This window comes from Peromyscus leucopus, chromosome X (assembly GCF_004664715.2).
Source record: "Peromyscus leucopus breed LL Stock chromosome X, UCI_PerLeu_2.1, whole genome shotgun sequence".
Taxonomy (NCBI): Eukaryota; Metazoa; Chordata; class Mammalia; order Rodentia; family Cricetidae; genus Peromyscus; species Peromyscus leucopus.
Genome location: NC_051083.1, coordinates 108,435,997 through 108,455,623, shown reverse-complemented (window position 1 = coordinate 108,455,623; position 19,627 = coordinate 108,435,997). Strand labels below are relative to the sequence as shown.

At 35.4% G+C, this 19,627-nt stretch overlaps 1 protein-coding gene across 6 annotated transcripts in view; it reads right to left on the bottom strand.

Moving 5' to 3' along the window:
* Positions 1–7,682: 7,682 nt before the first annotated feature.
* The window catches only part of Stag2 (stromal antigen 2), a 141,166-nt gene continuing 129,221 nt past the window's right edge, over positions 7,683–19,627 (bottom strand). For 4 of the 6 annotated variants that reach the window (XM_028881628.2, XM_028881630.2, XM_028881627.2 and 1 more), the window contains exons 30-34: positions 18,741–18,930; positions 18,540–18,650; positions 15,528–15,654; positions 13,664–13,741; positions 7,683–9,602 (exon numbers count right to left, since the gene is read on the bottom strand). In XM_028881628.2, the coding sequence (XP_028737461.1) occupies positions 9,579–9,602; positions 13,664–13,741; positions 15,528–15,654; positions 18,540–18,650; positions 18,741–18,930 (530 nt within the window). In that variant the 3' untranslated portion in view covers positions 7,683–9,578. The remainder of the gene's footprint in view (positions 9,603–13,663; positions 13,742–15,527; positions 15,655–18,539; positions 18,651–18,740; positions 18,931–19,627) is intronic. The other 2 variants (XM_028881632.2, XM_028881631.2) reach the window with 1 other exon arrangement.

The following is a 19,627-nucleotide window of genomic DNA, read 5'->3' as shown; positions in this document are numbered from 1 at the left end:
ACTGCGGGATAGCTTATTCAAAGTGCTGAAGTTACCTTTACCCACGTCCTCCCATCATCTGTTGTCACTTGTTGATCTTACTTGTTCTGACTGGTAAAACGTAAAAAGAAATTTAAAAGTTGTTTTGCCTTTCCCCAATTGCCAAGCATGATGTACATTTTAAAAATATCTTTTTCTTCCTTTGGGTACTCACTGTTCAGACATAGTGCCCCCCCCCACAGTCTTTATTTTATTTATTTATTTATTTATTTATTTATTTATTTATTTATTTATTTATTTATTTATTTATTTAAGACAGGGTTTCTCTGTGTAACAGCCCTGGCTGTTCTGGAACTCACTCTGTAGACCAGGCTGGCCTTGAACTCAGAGGTCCACCTGCCTCTGACTCACGAGTGCTGAGATTAAAGGCGTGCCCCTTTTACTGTTTTTAAAATTCTTTATATATTAGATATTCTGTCAAGTATATAGGTGACAAAGATTCTCTCTAATCCATGGGCTTCATCTTCACTCAATTGAGTGTTTCCTTAGCTATGCAAATTTTTTTTAGTTTTATGAGGTCTGAATTATCAGATGTTGGCCTGAAGTCCTAGGCAAATGGAGGCCTATTCAGAAAGTCCTTTCCTACATCTGTATCTTATGACACAGCCTTCTTTTCCCCCTAGCAGTTACTAAAATAGGTACTTCTCCTTTTATCCACAAGTAAGCGTAACTCTCCTCTTCATCAAAGACATACATCTCTCTTCCAACAGATGGAGAGCATCAAAGAAAAATCACAAGCAGTCAATATGTAGAGAATTGACCATGGGGTGTCTAGCCCAAAGGATCCATCTGTGGAGAAGGGGATGCGGAGATGAAACCATATATACACAACCAAGAAAAATGGACAGCTGAATTCAAAAACCGTCAACAATTTCTAGAATTTAAAATCCTGAATCATGACATGACACTAGTGGAATTCAGGTGTTTCTGGTACATGGACTGCTCTCACCCAATGTGAGCTTGAACTGTTGACCTTGTGTACATCCTACTTCACAAATGAGTCTGCCAGATACACTAAGCCTATAGGTTGAAGATGATGCCCCAACACTGCAGAGAAACCTCAGGTGACTGTCCAGGCAGCTGGCTGTTTCTGTCAACTCACAAAATTTTTGGAAGTTGCTTGCATGCACTTCCTATTTTTAGTTTTGTTAGCTTATATTATTTCCTTCTTGGGTCTCTGAGGGAGTTGAAGATTAGTTAGTTATAGTTAAAGATTAATTAGGATAGAAAGTGAATTAAATACATTTTGGACTTACCAAAATAGGATAGATAAGGGAATTATTTTCTCTGATTTGTCAAATACAAATGGACTAGACATCGTTTAGGTATTTGTTACTTGTATATATTGTATATAGTTATCGTACTTTTGTATATAGTTTTTCTTTTGTTAGTTATAACCTTTTGCCTTTTTTCTTTTTATTAAAATAGAAAAGGGGAAATATGGTGGTATTTTATTTGTACTGAAATGTGATTTTCATTGTATGTTAATAAATAAAGTTGCCCAGGGGTCAGAGCTATTAGAGCCATAGCAACAGCGTGGTGGTTAGAAGAGCTAGGTAGATTTCTGTGTGTTCAGGGATATAGCCAGCATTGGAGACATACACCTTTAAGACCTGGAGGGCGGTACTTACAGGCAGTGACAAGGCAGTCATGTGTTTGGGTTTACAACCAATGAGGAGGCAGAACAGAAAGACTATTTAAAGACAGACACACAGGAAGTAGCTCTCTTTCAGGGAAGCTAGGAGCACTGCAGGAGGTAAGGTTTTAGCTCTGAGCTCTGACCTCTCGCTATCTCTTTTACATTGGTTCTGTGTTTCTTATTTTAATAAGACGGTTGGATACATCTACATCCATGTACAACACAGCTCCTGTACCTAAGGCTCAGAGAACATCAAGGAAGATGGGGCAGACAGACCTTCCGAGCCAGAGAACCAGGAAGTGTGCTGTGAGATTATGTCTCCTAGAATGTCAGAGAGACTCCACCCTGAAATCTTATCATTATCATTATATGGATGTCTTAAACAAACCTGAACAAAGACAACGGGAACAGAGGGAAATCGCAAGGGGCCCAGGCATAGACAAGGAAGCGCAGGAATGAAAGAATGCTGAGAATGGTACAATTCGTCATTCCTAAGGATGACATTTGGTAAGTTACCCAGTACCAAATCATCATCCCTGAAATCATAGGCACGGAAGCAACACTAATCGGGCTCAACATGTTGTATTTACATATATATGCGCATGTATACACACATACATATATGCATGTATAATACCAACAAAGAAAAAGCATGAATTTGAGAGCAAGGGGGTGAAAGACATGGAAGGGGTTGGAAGGAGGAGGGGGGAAAATGTGATCATATTTTTTAAAAAATCCAGGAACTGCCGGGCGGTGGTGGCACACGCCTTTAATCCCAGCACTTGGGAGGCAGAGGCAGGCGGATCTCTGTGAGTTCAAGGCCAGCCTGGGCTACCAAGTGAGTTCCAGGAAAAGGCGCAAAGCTACACAGAGAAACCCTGTCTCGAAAAACCAAAAAATAAAAAAATAAAAATAAATAAATAAAAAAAAAAAATCCAGGAACATAGTATGAATTAAAAAAAAAAAAAACCTGTCCCTTCAGAAATGGAAGGGTAAGACTTCCCAAACAAAGAATGAGGGCATTATCACCAGAACTATAAGAAATGTTTCACGTGAAGAAAGAGATACTATTTATTAACATGAAAACATATTAAGGTATGTTTTCTCTTTAAGTCACTAAGTACACACACAAAATCTAGTACAGAATCTCTCTAAAACTAAAATGATGGTGTATGATTCTCACATATTTAATATTAAAGTTAAAAGACAAGTAATTAGGCTGCAAAGGATGTAGCTCTTTGCATAGCATAGCATGTGTGATGTAAAGCCATGAGTTTGATCCTCAGTATACAAAATAAATTTTTATTGCATTTATTTATTCTATGTATGCTGTGTGAACATGAGTGTCATACTGTACATGTGGAGGTCACAGGACCTGCAGAAATCAGTTCTCTCCTTCTACCATGTTGGTCCCAGAATTCAAAATCTTATCACCAAGCTTAGCAAAAGGTGTCTGTACTCACTGAGTCATCACACCAGGCCAAGAAAAATAATTTAAAACAGTAGTATCTATAATAACCTCCTGGCTCCGGGTTTTTATTAAGACCAATTAGGATTCATGCTATACTTCTAAGACACAATATAGAACATGTAAATTGAACAACAAACACAATAGAGGGTAGAATAAAACTTTATGTAATCCAAAGTAATGGTACCAGTCTATGTTACACATCACTTTATGTAGGCCTCATTGTAGTCACAAGACAAAGAGCCATGCAAGCAGTCCTATCACACTTCTCAAATATTGTTAACACAAATTGAAGGTCTGTGGGAGCCATGCTTCAAGGAAGTCAACCTTGCCATTCTTTCAATGGCTCTGATTATTAGGATTTTATCAGTATTTGCGATAATGGCATATCTTTTTAAAGGCCTAATGGTGGGCTGGTGAGATGACTCAGTAGGGAAAGGTTTACTGCCAAACCTAAAATTCTGACTGCACTTGATCAACTCAGACATATTGTGGAGATAATGAACTTCTGTTAATTTTCCTCTCCCCTCCTCACATGTGCACACAAACATCAGTTTTTTTTAAAAGTGGTCCAGTCATCAAAAGGATATAACCATTTAAAATATGTATCTGTAGCTCAGTAGTAGAATGATTACCTAGCATACACAGGACCGAGGCTCAATACCTAGCTCTGAAATCCTTAATTAGCTAATTAATTAAAATAAAATAAGTGAAAACTGATAATACCAAAGATTCTGGTATGCATTAAAAACAGTTTGAAGGAATAGAAAGAAATAAAGACCTATGTTTAAAAGACTACATGCCAAGAAAACTGATAATCAGAAGTAAATAGATACATTTCTAGAACCATACATCATACCAAGAAAATAAAAAAAGCTGAAGACACTAAAAATGTCCATGATTGATCAGAAAAAAAAATTCTTCCTATCAAGGAGAACACAGAACTTGATAGTTTCACTGTTGAATTTTACGCAAACAAAACAAAACAAAGCAAAATAAAACAAAAAACCATCCTTTTCAAAGTCTTAAAAAAAAACTAAGAGGAAATACTTCTTTAAAACATATATATATATATATATATATATATTTTTATTTTTTTTTTTGGTTTTTTCGAGACAGGGTTTCTCTGTGTAGCTTTGCGCCTTTCCTGGGACTCACTTGGTAGCCCAGGCTGGCCTCGAACTCACAGAGATTCGCCTGGCTCTGCCTCCCGAGTGCTGGGATTAAAGGCGTGCGCCACCACCGCCCGGCATAAAACATATTTTTTGTTTTTGAGACAGAGTCTCCGGTAGCCCAGGCTGGCCCATGAGTAAAGGAAGTAACTCTTACATTTGTATAAAATAACAAGAGACTCCAAATAGCCAATACAATCTTAAGCAAAAAACAGTACACTAGTTGATTAAAACAACAAACTACAGTATTCAAAATAACATAATACAAGCATAAAAACAAACATAAAGACCAATGGAACACAACGGAAAGCCTGCCCAGAAATAAATGCACACATCTGTGGTTAGCTGCCAAGTTCACAATGGAGAAAAGACAGTCATTTTAGTAAACAATTTGGAAAAACTGGATATTCACTTGAAGATGAAACTAAACCCCTACCTCATACACTATATAAAAATAAACGTACAAACTCAGGCCAGAGAGACGAATCAGTGGGTCAAGAGTTCTGCTGTTCTTCTAGAAGATGCCAGTTCAATATAGCCATTTTGTTCAATACAGCCATTTTGGAAATTAATGTGGTGGTTTCTAAAAACAATGGGAATCAATCTACCTCAAAGCTCAGCTATACCACTCTTGGGCATATACCCAAAGGATGCTCAATCATTCCACAAGGACACTTGCTCAACCATGTTCATAGCAGCATTATTCGTAATAGCCAGAACCTGGAAACAACCTAGCTGCCCCTCAATGGAAGAATGGAGAATTGCTCAGCTGTTAAAAACAATGACATCAAGAAATTTGCAGGCAAATGGATGGGACTAGAATAATATCATTGAGGGAGGTAACCAAGACCCAGAAAGACAAACACAGTTATATACTCACTCATAAGTGGATATTAGGAGTAAAGTACAGGATAACCAATCTACAATCCACAGCGCCAGAGAGGTAGATAACAAAGAGGGCCCAAAGAGGGATGCCTGGTTTTACCCTGAGAAGGGGAAAAGAAGATCTCCTGGGTAGAGAACTTGAGGGAGCCTGTTGGGTGGGCTGGGTGCAGGAGGCCAAACTGGGGGCAGGAGGGAGGGCTAGGGAGAAATCTGGTGCTAGGGAAACTCCCAGAAATCCACAAGGAAAACCTCAGCTAAGACCCCTAGCAATAGTGGAGAGGGTACCTGAATTGGCCATCTCCTGTAATCAGATTGGTGACTACCCTAATTGTCATCACAGAACCTTTATCCAGTAACTGATAGAAGCAGATGCAGAGATTCACAGCCAAGCACTGCGCTGAGCTCCAGAAATTCTCCTGATGAAAGGGAGGAAGGACTGCATGAGCCCCCAGCCAGGGGGTGTCAAGGTCATGATGGAGAAACCCAGAGACAGCTGACCTGAGCTCATGGGAACACATGGATTCTGGATCAACAGTTAGGGAGACTACATGGGACCAACCTAAGCCCCTTACGTGTGTGACAGTTGTGTAACTTGGCCTGTTCATAAGGCTCCTAGCAGTGACATCAGGACCTGTTAATGATTAACTTTTTTCAACTTTGTTGTGTGCGCTAAATTTTTTCATGATAAAATGTTAGAGGAAAGTCAACTGTCTTATAAAACACATTTACTTAGTATGATAACACCCTGTATGATATACATGATCAGATTTGTAAAAAGCATTACATCTGCATCCTAACTCCTAGGAACTGTATAAAATGGCAAAAACAAAGTCAACTTGGCTGTCTTTGGGTGTCTACCCAGGCAGCAGTGGGTAGTCAAAATGATTTGTTGATTTCAAGAGATATTTAATGAAATTTACCATGTAGTTTCCTTATAACCAAATGCCTTATGCTTTATTGACTCTATTTTGCTGAATCATTACAGCTACCACAATAATCTATCTGACCAGGTACCCAACCATAAATATTCTTAAAAAGATTTAAATTTGTTTAGTATGTGTATGCATGCATGCATCCATGTACATGTGACAATCAGAGAACACTTGCAGAGTTATTCTCTCCATCTACCATGTGGGTTCAGATCAAACCAAGGTTATCAGGCTTGGCAGCAATGGCCTTTACTCACTAAGCCATCTTGCTGACCCATCCTATGAAATCTTTCCAATTTCCCTTTGTGGAAGGACACTGAAGAAACCTCTTTTAAATTAACCTTTTTATTCCAGTACTCCAACTTTTAAAACTATTCTAAGTAACTTTTGAAGGGCTCAGAGACCATGTTTAACCTCTAGCTGTTACAGAAGCCAGCGAAATAGCAGAGTAAATAAAGGCAATGTCTATTCACACTACTCAATTTTATAGCCAAGTAGATTCCTTAAAGAACCATCATGCATGGCACAATGTATTGTATGCCATTTTACCTTTATGTAATTTTTTTGTGTTTTCTAGTTTAAGCCTGGAACCTGCTTAGTATGTAGGCCAGGATGTTTGTGACCTTGCAGTTATCTTCCTGCCTCAGCATCTGGAATGCCTGGATTAGAGGCAAGCATGAGCCACCTGGTTGCACACATTTCTCAATATCAGTTTCAATAGTTTGTGAGACATAACACAGTCTGGGTCTGAATACCAGCCCCCTCACTTATTACCCATTCATCTTTGTATAGGATTTGCTAACTTTGCTGTGACTCATTTTCTTCACCTCCTCTTGATCTGTAAAAAGGAGGTGGGGGATAATAACATGTCTCATGTCATGAAGGTTTGTGAGCCATATAAACTCCTTCAAACAATGGCCAGCAATATCACCTACCATTTTGTAGGTTTAGTTCAGGACCACAGATGACCAAAGACTCCTTGGTATGATTTACAAATCAATGAAAATGAACAATGTACACTGACAGTGAGAACTTTTAAAGGAGTGCAATGCAAATTTTGTCACACAGAAACACACTTTTCAGTAATAAATTCTTTTTCAAATGCTGGCTTTTACTGCCACATCATGAGCCCATTATCCAAAATAGATTTCATTAAAACAGGACTCCTTCCTGGATTTTTGTCCTAGCACTTCTTTCAAACTTAATGATTTTATTTCTTACATTTAACTGTGAGGGGAAAAACTTTTTCACACATCTGGCACAGCAGGCATTCAACTATATCCTGAATGAACAATGCAGGCACTTCAAAGTCTGTTTAACCTATACCAGATAAAAATGAAAGCAATGATAGTTACAGGTTTCTATAGCAAACAACCCAACTAGGGATTTAGTCACATTTAAAAATATATGCTGATTTATTAAAAATATAATCTAGTGATGTGTTCTATAAATAATCCCACTCAAAAAATTAAAGTGTGATAATAGATATACTTTGTAAAGCATTTAAAATTACCCTCCCCTTTCGATTACAAGAGATAAAGCATACAACATACTGTAGGTTTATTTTTATTCAAAAAGTTACTGTCTCAAGACATAAATACAAATCAGAAAACAGTACAATTAGGACAATAGAATGTGGAGGACAACAGGTTAGAGTAATATATAAAACATTTTTAGCTGGTTGAAAACAAAGCTGTAAGAACTGCTTTCACAAAGAAGTACTCCTTTCAAGAGTGAGAAAAAAAATCACCTTAGGTTTAAAATCATATATACAGTCCTCTCAGCAGTTCTAGGAAATGCAGTGGTGTGTAAAAGAACATATGCAATACGTTTGCACATAACAATGTTTGTTGATGGAAAGTATGTTAGACAAGTCTGGTTTTATTCGTTAACCATGAATTAATAAAATAAGTGTATTTTGTGGTCTTTCAGCTAACCTATGGTTTTTTGGCTACCACAGCCCAATGCTTGTTGATTTCCTGACTCGAAAAACCAGAAGCCTTTTGGTATCCACACATCTGAAGATATTCTTGTATTGCAAGCATATTAAGGCATGGAATGATTAAAATAATACCTCAAGAACTGAGAGACGACTGACAAAAGATAGATATACATGTAATATAAGTTAATATTTTGTTTTAAACGATGTCTAGCTGCCTAAGCCTCGCAAAATGAGTTGATGTCAAAATGGCAAGTGGCCACTTTCTGTTTTAAACTAATTCATTTGTGAAAGGACATAAAATGAAGTTTAAAGCTTAGCTTTCAAAGAATATTATGGGTTATGAATTCTATTATCCCATCTAATTTACATACAGAGGAAATGTACTGTAACCTGTTAGAAGTATCTTTAACCTGAAGACTGCTTGCAAAGACAGATAGATAAAACAATATAAAATACAAATTTAAAAATCATTTTAAAGCATGAACAGTCATGCTTTTCTATTTTTAAACATTGTTAAACTTTCAATATATTTCTGAAACCTCATAATTTTAAGTTGGAATTTAAAAGTAAGAAAAAACTAAACAAACTGCGCAATTATAAAATCAGCACCAATTTATATATATATATAATTTTATTTAAAATTTAGATCCCTATTCCCACACTCTAATAAGCTGTATAATTTTTGTTTAGAATTTTTCTGCAAACATACTACAATAAGCTTCTTTTATTTGGAGACAAAATACAGTGGCACTACTGGAAGGAATATCACAACATTACATTTTTATCTTAAAGGACAAGCAAACTTTCAGGGCTGATATGGGATAAGCATGGTTGAGACTGGCTACCTTCTGGCAGTTCACTGCATCTGGATATTTCTGAAAAGTATACAGAAGCTCTTGGATTTTAAAAATATCTTAAAATACATTTTAGATGAAAAAATTGTAAAAGTTCTGCTTATAAGTTTAACTTTTTTCCACAATTACAACATTTAAAACAAAGTTTTGTTGATTGATGTTTTAAGCATTTAAATTTTGAATGCTAAAAACAATTCTATCCTACAATTTCGGGGTCAGGGAATAAATCCATCCTTAACTTTTGTTTCATGGATGTAAACAGAAATCCAGCAGAGGTCATCATTATTTAGTACAACCAGTAAATAAATGTGAGAAGATTCTTATCTGTACCAAATACTTCTTCAGATTGTTATATTTTTTTTAAAAAAGCATGAAATAATTCATTTAAAAGCCAACTAACAGCGCATAAATAAAATATTTACTTTCTAAGAAAAACTGTAGCTTATCATCAAATTGTTTACTTGTCCTTTACTTTTTTCAGGCAAACAAAACTGCCCCTCAATGCACTTCATCTTGGTAAGCATAAGCATGTTATATTCTCCTTAGAGAAAAATCTGTACAGAATTTCACTGTATCTACCACACTTTATTTTAAAATTTCCTCTTCCACTTAGAAAATGACTTCACCACAGATTTAAATGTGTACTGGTATTAAAACATTGACACCCCAAGAACCTAATGAGAGAGGGAAAAAAAATCTCGTTAAAATAGTCATTCATCTCTTAATAAAAATCTGTAAATATTACAACACTTTATCAGTTTTATTAAATAAAATACTAATAAAACTACTATGAAAATGTCTCTTCAGATATAATTACAAAAATAAAGTGATCATTAATAAATAATAACACTAGTATTCATTAAGATGTCAATTAACTCATGATTGTTATATAATCCCCTAAAGCCTGAACTCAGCACCTGTTGAATGAACAAATAAATGTACTTCCCTGCATATCCGTCTAGCAAGGGTTCACTGGAAAGAATTTAAGAAAGTCTTATGAACTTAGCCATTTGTACCCTCAAGTGGGTAGTTTTTGTCTTTTTAAACAAGCATATATCTGAACATGAAGACCAAATAAATAAATAAAAACAAAAATCCAAGAACAGTAGTTACTTAAAAACTAAAAAAAATTCTTTAGAAAAATCTGTTCTGTGTTAATGAACAGAAGTATAAATTTTAAGAAATCAACTAAGGCGAAATCTGAGCAAACTGAGTTATACTGGTACTTCGTTTTTTGTTTTTTTTTTTTTTTTTTTTTTTTTTTTTTTTTTTTTTTTGTTCTTTTTCAAGACATGGTTTCTCTGTGCAGCCCTGGCTGTCCTGGAACTAACTTTGTAGACCAGGCTGGCCTCAAACTCAGAGATCCACCTGCCTCTGTCTCCCAAGTGCTGGGATTAAATGCGTGCGCCACTACCGTCCAGCTATACTGCTACTTTTATTTCTTATGCATTCCAGTTAGAAAAAGATTAGTAGGCAAAATCTGATAATTTATTTGTCACTAAAATGGAATAACTCCACCCTTTTAATTAAAGCAGCACTTAACTTTTACTGTATATATTGTGTTAAATGTTTCCATTAAAATTCTATCACTTATTGAACCAATTAAGCAAAACTTAAGACTACTGTAAATGAGCAAACAAGACCAGCTAGCAAACCCAGAAGGAAATGAGAGTGAGATCACTAAGGGTTCAGACTCCTCATGACTGTTCTCTTGTTTATTTTTAAACAAAAGGAAATCAATGTCTTGTAGCAAATTATCAAGTAAAGTGTGTGGACTCTCCAGTAATGAAAACAAAAAAGAGTCACACATTCTCCATTAATCACAACTTTTCATTCATTTTCCTTCCTGCTTCTCTAAGAAGTCTCAGGGTTCTCTTATTGGTTAGTCAAGACTTGGGAGGTTAGAATGTTTCCATTAAAAGCGGCCAGATGGTGTTTACAAGTTGCTTCTAGTCAAAATACTCTATGACTTTGAGTTAGTAGAGCTCTAATTACTGAAGAAAGGGTAAAATATTTGTCTGTGTATTTTGCCTTCATGCATATATGTGTACCACATGAATGCCATGTCTGTGAAGGCATCAAATTCCATGAAACCAGAGTTATAGGCAGTTGTGGACCACCATCGATGTGCTGGGAATTGGACCTAAGTCCTCTGGAAGAACAGAAAGTGCTCTTAACCACTGAGCCATCTCTCCAACCCCAGTATTCAAATGTTAATGTAGAGTGATCTCAGGTATTTTTCAAACATAGTAGCTAATCTAAAAGCACCTAAACAGCTGACATTCATTTTGTTTTGCACACACTGACTCACACCCAGATTCCCCAATTAGAATATTAAATTAGCTTCATTATATTGAGCTCTCCTTTTCGAATTTTAGGCTTACAGATAATTGTAGTAAGAGAAACTTAACACAAGTGACACTATTTTCTGAGTTAACACATTATACCTACTTTTGATGTCAGCATTAATAAATACTTGAGCATGTATTTCAAAGTACAAATATTAAACTTTGAAGTGTTATGCAAACACTGGCAGGAAAATGATCATGTCACAGGAGATAAACCAATTTTGTTAACAGGTATGAAACCAAATATATTATTAAACTAGAATCCTATGTGTATGCAACTCCAAAATGATATTCTCATAATTTGTATAGTACCATTCCTAGACAATGTGAAAATCATCTCCCAAATGATAGTTAGGATTAGTTTAGAAGTAGTATGATGTATCTATTAGTGCTTTGAGTTACTTCACTTAGAATTAGAGAATCTTAGAACTGGCATTAAAGGATTCAAATTCCAGTTTTACTATTTTGATGACATTTATCATAGGTTAGATTATTCTGTATTTACTGTAAGACAGATTTTTTTAAAATTTAGTATCTTCAATTAATCTTGTTTCTTGCATTATGATTAAGACACTATGAACTACAAAGATATCTTTTAAACTCATGGAAATTTAAAATAAAGAGTCGAAGACTCCTAAAGGTACCCAAAACTTAAAAGCTAACTTAAGCACTCAGTTATGTGACTGCTGCCATCATGTGGTAATGCTATAAAATTACATATAGATGGGCATATGTGCTCATTTCCTTATTTCATTATCACAGGCATCTAAAACATTATCAAATTAACCAAGTCTACTACCCATTTCCAATATTCATTAGATGTGATAAAGTTGTAGTAATACAAATATTGGTTCCCTATTTCTTTTTACATCAAGTTGTAGTTTTCTCTACATGTTAAATGTCAAAATGGGTACAGTTTCTATGGCTGTTTCATTCTTTTAGTACTCTGACAAACATCTTTTTGTACCCATAGTATGTTATGAAGAAAACAAATGGCACTATATAAATACATGGAAAAAATGAAAAAATGAAAAGCTCTAGTTACCACAACAATTTTGACTATACTTTATCTTTTCAACTTCCTAATCAAATTTCTTGGTATTTGACACAAATTAGAACTAATTTTTGTTTTAGTTGAGATGGCAATAACTACTATCAAATTAATACTGATATTTTTAAATACATTTAAATGCCATATAATTCAATATCCATTTAAACTATCGAATTATGGGTAGGTCAGGTTGCCTCTTACTATAGAGCCATGTACTCAAAGATGTCTGCAGTTATGAAGCATCAATAGCACTTGCTAAAGATGCATAACCTCAGGCCACACTCCAGACCTTCAAAAATAAAAACCTAGTTGTATTTTTACAAAATCTCTGGATGACTCAACTACATCAGAAATTGAGAATGAATGATTTTAAAAAGATCTCTTCTCCAAAGGGCCGAGAATATAGCTCAGTGGTAAGGCATCTGCCTAGAATGTGTGAGGCCTAACTTCAATTCCCAGCACCACATACTAAATAAATAAGATGCTCTGTTCAAAGGTATGTATATGTGCTTCTCTGTAAAGCTTTCATGTCAAACAACCAATTACAATAGTATATGACTTGGTTTATCAAAACGTTTCCAATATCTGTTTGAAAGCATATTATAAGGTCAACCAGAGCAAGGAAATGTAAGGTAAGTAGAAAATAATCCTACCTCAAAGGATAGAGCAATAGTTACCCATGTTAGGTATAGGGAGGAAGCAGTATGAATGGGTAAGTGAGATAGAAAGACATGCAAATTATTTGAGAGAACTAATTATTATATTAGGTAGAACTCAAAATGAAGAGAATTGCCACTGCTCAAACCTATCTCACTATTCCAGTGTGGTAATTATCCCAATGAAAGCATGCATGAAGTATTAAAGGCAGAGAATAAAAAAATACCTATCTGGGGAGATCAGCAAAAATATTATATTCTAGGTATCTCAATCTCACTCTTCATTAGCAAAACCCTTGTTTGGGTATCTATTTTTTCTTTTTGAGACAGTGTGGTCAACATTGGCCTTGAACTCCTGATCTTCTTTCAGCATCCAAAGTGCAATCATAACAGGTGTGTGCTACTACTCTCAGTTAGGTTATCAGTTTTCACCATACCTTTATATTATAATTATTTCCCTTATTCTGCCAAAGAATTCTTGCTGAGATACAACTCTGATTCATATCATTCCCTCATTTGAAATCCATCAACAGGCAACCCAAACCTCTAAGAAAGGTCTAAATGCTTAACATTCAAATCCCAGTTGGCCAAAGTACTTTTAACCTTTTATCACTACTGCATCAGGTCATTGCCTAAAGTTTTGATTTAAAAATCCTGGGGCATATTTAAATTAAACCTACTGATTCATCCATAATTGAGGCTGGATCAAAGAAATCAGGCTTCAGTTCTGTTCTCTCCCGTCTATTCTTTGATGGTGGCTAAGGAAAGAAAAGAGAAAGCTGATGTTTGTTTATACACCAAGTCTAAACCAGACAGTAAATAAAAATATCCATATATATGTTATTAGTTCTCTGGTCTAGGTGATTCTCAAGTGTACCTCAAAATACTTCAATCATTGCTTGCCAATCTCCCATGCCCCCCCAAAACAGAATGGTTGTAAGCATAAAGACCTTCATTAGAAAAAATATTTTTCACTTTACTTAAAGAAAAAGTCAGCCAGGGGTGGTAATACATGCCTTTAATCTCAGCACTCGGGAGGCAGAGGCAGATGGATCTCTTTGAATTTTAAGACCAGACTTGTCTACAAAGCAAGTTCCAGGACAGCCAGGGCTGTTACACAGTGAAACCCTGTCTCAAAAAAACCACACACACACACCTCCCTCCCTCTCTCCCCCTCCTCCCTCCCCCCTCTCCTAATATCGTTTTCCTTGAAAGAAACCATATAACATTACTCTAAAGATAAATAGCACCTCTTTCCTTCAAGAATACTCAATAGTACATTAACTACCACAACCACAGAGACTTGGCTTGCTGTAAGTTCAGCTTTACTAATTATAGGATTTCTTCTCCTTGGGTAAGTTAAATTTTTAAGCTTTAATATCTTTCATCATCTCAATTTATCTCACAAAGTTGAATGAGATTGTTGCCAAAATCTCATAAAGCATAGTGCATATACTCTAACCATGTTTCAAGAAATTTTACTTTACTTTTAACATGAAAGTTTGCCTCAACAAAAGATTTCTACCAAGAATATACCATACTTAACAATGAAAAATTAGAAAGTGATGACAATATACTCATAATACTTTCTAAAACTTAGTATGTAAACATTGAGTATTATTTGACTTTTGTAGTCAAATTATAATAAGCAAAATAAAGTCCTTTATAATCCTATACATTATTAAATTAACTTCAAATATAAATGCATGATTTTTATTACTTCAAAATGTGAGAATGTTTTAAAAAATACTTCTTGCCTTCAGAAACTAAACTTTTGCTCAACCTTGCAACCAAGTTAATAATATGCCTTAAGAGAATTCAAAATAAGTATATTTTTGTTTGTTTCTCTGTGTAGCCCTGGCTGTCCTGACACTTGCTTTGCAGACCAGGCTGGCTTTGAAGTCCAAGATCTTCCTTCCTCTCTGTCTCCTGAGTGCTGGGACTAAAAGTTTGTGCCACCACCGCCCAGCTGAGACTATTTAAATCTGTTTACTCAATCTGTTCCCCTACTGTGTATTCAGCCTGTTTAAGTTTAACTTGCCTTTTAAAAATAGAATATAACCATTATCATAGTGCCTTAGACTTCCCATGTAATCAGCGTGTAATAAGCTAATCTAAACACATAACTTTAATCTTAAATTATGTACTCTTCTGTGTGCCTGACCCAGAATAAATTGAGTTTGAGTGTGTGTGTGTGTGTGTGTGTGTGTGTGTGTGTGTGTGTGTGTGTTGTGGTAATCATTTTCTGAAAACAGCCAATGGATGGAAAGCAACCTTAAAGAAAACAAATATACACTATAAATGTTGGCTATAGGAAGAATCTTTTTTTCTTATGTGGTGCAAATGCATCAAACTAAGACCTTAACACCCTCACCAACCAACCACACATGTCTCAATCCCTTCTCATAGACTTAAATCCCTGAAAATAACTTTAACGTTTTTGTAGAACCTATTTTTTTTTTCAATCTTTCCCTAAGAAATATCAACTTTATTTTCAAAGGATTTAAACAAGAAAAAAAATTCTTACTTCTGAGTATTTCTTACCAAGTCTATATCCATGGTGTCAAAGTCCATTCCCTCATTAAGATCCTCAATTCTTCCTTCTGAGGACATCATAACATCTTCAACAATTGGCTCTTCATCATCTTCCATTAGGCTTGTACCACGCCGACTAGAGAAATATAAAACAAGGTAAAGATCTGAACCAATGGCAGGACTATTGGTATATAGGCAGCAAGTATGTAGCTTTCTATATTCGAGTATAATGGCAAATGATGGAATTAAAGGTCAGGGAGAATGATTAGGCATCGATCATGTCATCAGTGGCGTCAAAATCTCAATGTTTAAAAACACTAAGAATTTATGTTTATTCTACAATACTTCAATACATTTAGTTCGTTACTTCTGGTATGCCATATACAATGTTCAATGAGAATTTTCCACATAGGAACATAGCAGACACCTCAAATCCTTTTTGAAAATAGGCAGGGTACAAATTAATAAACAAACATAACAGACCAAAGCAATAACATTTTCAGAATACATATATTCTGATTATACATAAGGCTGTGTTAATCATTAGTCATTCATTCATTCAGTGTCAAATGTGTACACCAGCCATACATTCATTCACACATTCACATGATGCCTACTCCATGACAGGCTTCTATTGTGTCCTATGGATGAAAAAAGTAAGTAAAACATGATTCCTGCCCTCAAGGAGCTTACAATATACTAGGGGAAAACAGATAAACTTGACAACATGATACATATTACAATATATGCATCAAATGCTATAAGGGTACACACTAAGAGAATTAATTCTGCTTAGTATAAAAATGAACACTTGATGCTCAAAGCTGAATTCCGCCATACTATGAAACTCAAAGCCAAGAATTTACATAAAAATGAAAAATAACATCAAGATCAAAAGTTGTGTTTTTTTTTTCACACAATCACAGGGAAAATAAACTAAGTTTACAAATTAGCCCAGATCAGCATAAAGTACGCAGCCCAGTGGTGAATTTGCATGTGACTTCTTGTTTTCCAGTTTGGCTGACATTACTGTCTTTTCTTTTCCAAAGATCCCTCAATACCCAAAACAACTCATCAAAACCTAAATTATTTAATTGAGCAGTTTCAATGTATACAACACTACAGTGGATCACAATATCTGATTGAGGCTTTCTGAACAAATATGATAATGTCAGGCATAATAATTCTGGATAGTAAAAGACAATTTTATTATACTTTTGTGAAAATGAAAGCAAAGGCAATCTGTGTTTTCCAGATCATATAATCAAAAACCAGAAATCCATTCTGTATTTCCTTTACAGTAGTACACTGAAGAAATATGTTAATATAAACTATGGAGGAAAATGTAATTCAGAAATTATTTTAGTTACAGGGTGGGTATCATTAATGAAAGAAAAAGCATTGTAAAGCAAAAGTACTTTAATGTTTCAGGCAATCAACCATTTATGGTACAACCACCAAAAGAATCTACTGGTGAGAGCTGTTTAACTCAGATAAACTCCCTGTTAGTTGTCTGGAGATTGCCTACAATCAAGAACCAAACCAAATTGCAAACAAAAAGATGTTCCAGACCTCTAAGATCTTGGGAACTGGTGCCAAGTTTTTAGAGGACAAAAATAAACCAAATAATTATACGGCAGAATTCTGAACTGTTTGGATGGTTGTTTAACTAGAAGCTAAGGAATTGGTTGTAGGATCAATCAATCAAGCACGAAGACAAATACAAAATAAGGACAATACAGCAAGAGAAACAGGACAAAACCAAGTGCTAGTGTAGATGACAACCATAGGAGACAAGCCATAATGGCGCATATTTAGTGCGTCCATAGAGGTTCTTAAAACCACTACAGCGACAGCTAGAGTGAATATTTACATGCCACCATACATGTGGTGAATTCTTATTTTAAAGTCAACAAAATAAAACAAAATACAAATTTTAAGAGGTAACAATCACTATCTCCCCAAGTTTAAAAAAATACATATGTTACAATGCTTTCAAACTTAAAATAATTAGAATAACATTTTTGCCATGTATATAAAGCATGATCAAGTCTACTTGTCAGCAAATTCATGAAAATTTCTAATCAAAATTTCTGAAGTATTTATCAAGTTCCCATACAGAATCCAGTAAAAACAAAGCAAGAACAATTTTTACTCATTCCATGAACATTTGCTTATTGTTTTGTATGTGTTAAGCTCTAACAAGCAATAAATAAGGTCCCTGCTCTTGAGGAGCTCACAGTCTAGAGAAATGGACAAAATTGCAACACACAAATCATTACAATACAATATGGCAAACGCTGTAAGAAATACAAATATACAGTGTTATGGGATCATAGATAATTATAATTTTGCTTAAGGTGACACTTAAGCCTGTTTTCACCATGATTTTATCAGTTTCCAAGTAATGAGATGTGATACACTAAAATGGAAGCAGGAGGCATATTTTGAAAGATCTTGCATGCCATGAACTAAGTAAAGAAACTGAACTTTATCCAGCAGGCAATGGGAAGCCATGGAAAAGCTCTAAGTAGAAAGTTACATGGTAAGACTTTTATTCTAAAATTCTAATTCTTGATGGTAGTGTGAATGATGGAGCGGTGGAAAGTGTGAAGGGAGAGGTTTGGTGAGCAGATAAATGGGGGGTTTAAAGGAAGAAAACCAGTTAGAAAGCTAATTACAATAGTTCAGGTGAAAGATGAGGACCCGAACTAAGGTGGGAATATAATTAAGATGTAACACAAATGTATTTTTAATTCTGTGTACCAAAATAAACAAGGATTCATAGTTATATTTTTCCAACAGATCAATCTACATATGATTGGTCCTTTGGCTAACTAGTTGATATTTGACTTAAAACATTTTATTTTTCTGTTGGAAAGACCAAAATCTAGTTCCTTGATTATTTCAGCTTAGTTACTCTAGAGAGTTTGCTGAAATTGGAGATACGGCACACATTGAAGTATGTTAAAATGAATTAGTGAACTTCCTAGACTCAGACAATAAGGCACTCTCACTTACATGGCATGCTGAAGATTAGTTCGCAGTTTAACATAGCTCATTGCTGCTCTCTCCTGCTGTTGCCTTGCTTCCTCTTGTTGTCTTTGAGCTAACATCCATGTTACCTGCGTGCTTCAAGGAGAATTTTATTCTTCTTTTAACTTAACTTTTTTCTATGTAATTAATAAAGTTCTAGTAAAGAAAATGATCAAATGCACTTACTTATAATCAAGAGGAGTTTGATGGTGCTCTGTCTGCATTGGATAGACACTCATGAAGCTATCCTCAGGCCGTAATCTTTTCGGTTCTCTCATAATAGTGGAGGTGAGCTGTGGTGTCTGCATCATAACAGGGGTATGCAGTGTTTGCTCTCTGCTTAACCACATACTGTCACTACTACTGCTTTCTTCAGCTGAAAGAGAAAGTTTACAGCAATCAAGTTTGGCTACTCATTGTCACTTATCTGGAGTCTAATATGACTCACTTAAAACACAAACATCTGGAAGCTTTCCATATGGTAGAGTAGGACACTGGGTCACACAAAGGTATATATTCCACCCTTGTCCTACGGTCTGTTTGTGAAGAAAGAACAGGTGAGCAAATTACAACGTAGTATGGTGAGTGCTAGGAGAAAAGGAATACAGAGGGCATGGGATGGTGACAGATTAGAGTAGTTACTCAGAAGTAAGGGTTGCCGGGCGTTGGTGGCGCACGCCTTTAATCCCAGCACTCGGGAGGCAGAGCAGGCGGATCTCTGTGAGTTCGAGGCCAGCCTGGGCTACCAAGTGAGCTCCAGGAAAGGCGCAAAGCTACACAGAGAAACCCTGTCTCGAAAAACCAAAAAAAAAAACAAAAAAAAAAAAAAAAAAAAGAAGTAAGGGTTAATAAGAGCAGGGAGCATCTACACTAGGAAAGATTCTCTAGGTAGACCATAAGAGCACTGAGGCATGAAACAGTAATGACTGAATCATATTAATCTGTTGATATCTGACCTACAAAAGTGTCAATTTCTTGTGATTCAAACTAATACCTTGCTACTATAGGGATGTGAAGAGTAATAGAATAAGAAAAGATGAGACTGGATAAAGAAGCAGGATTCAATATGTAGC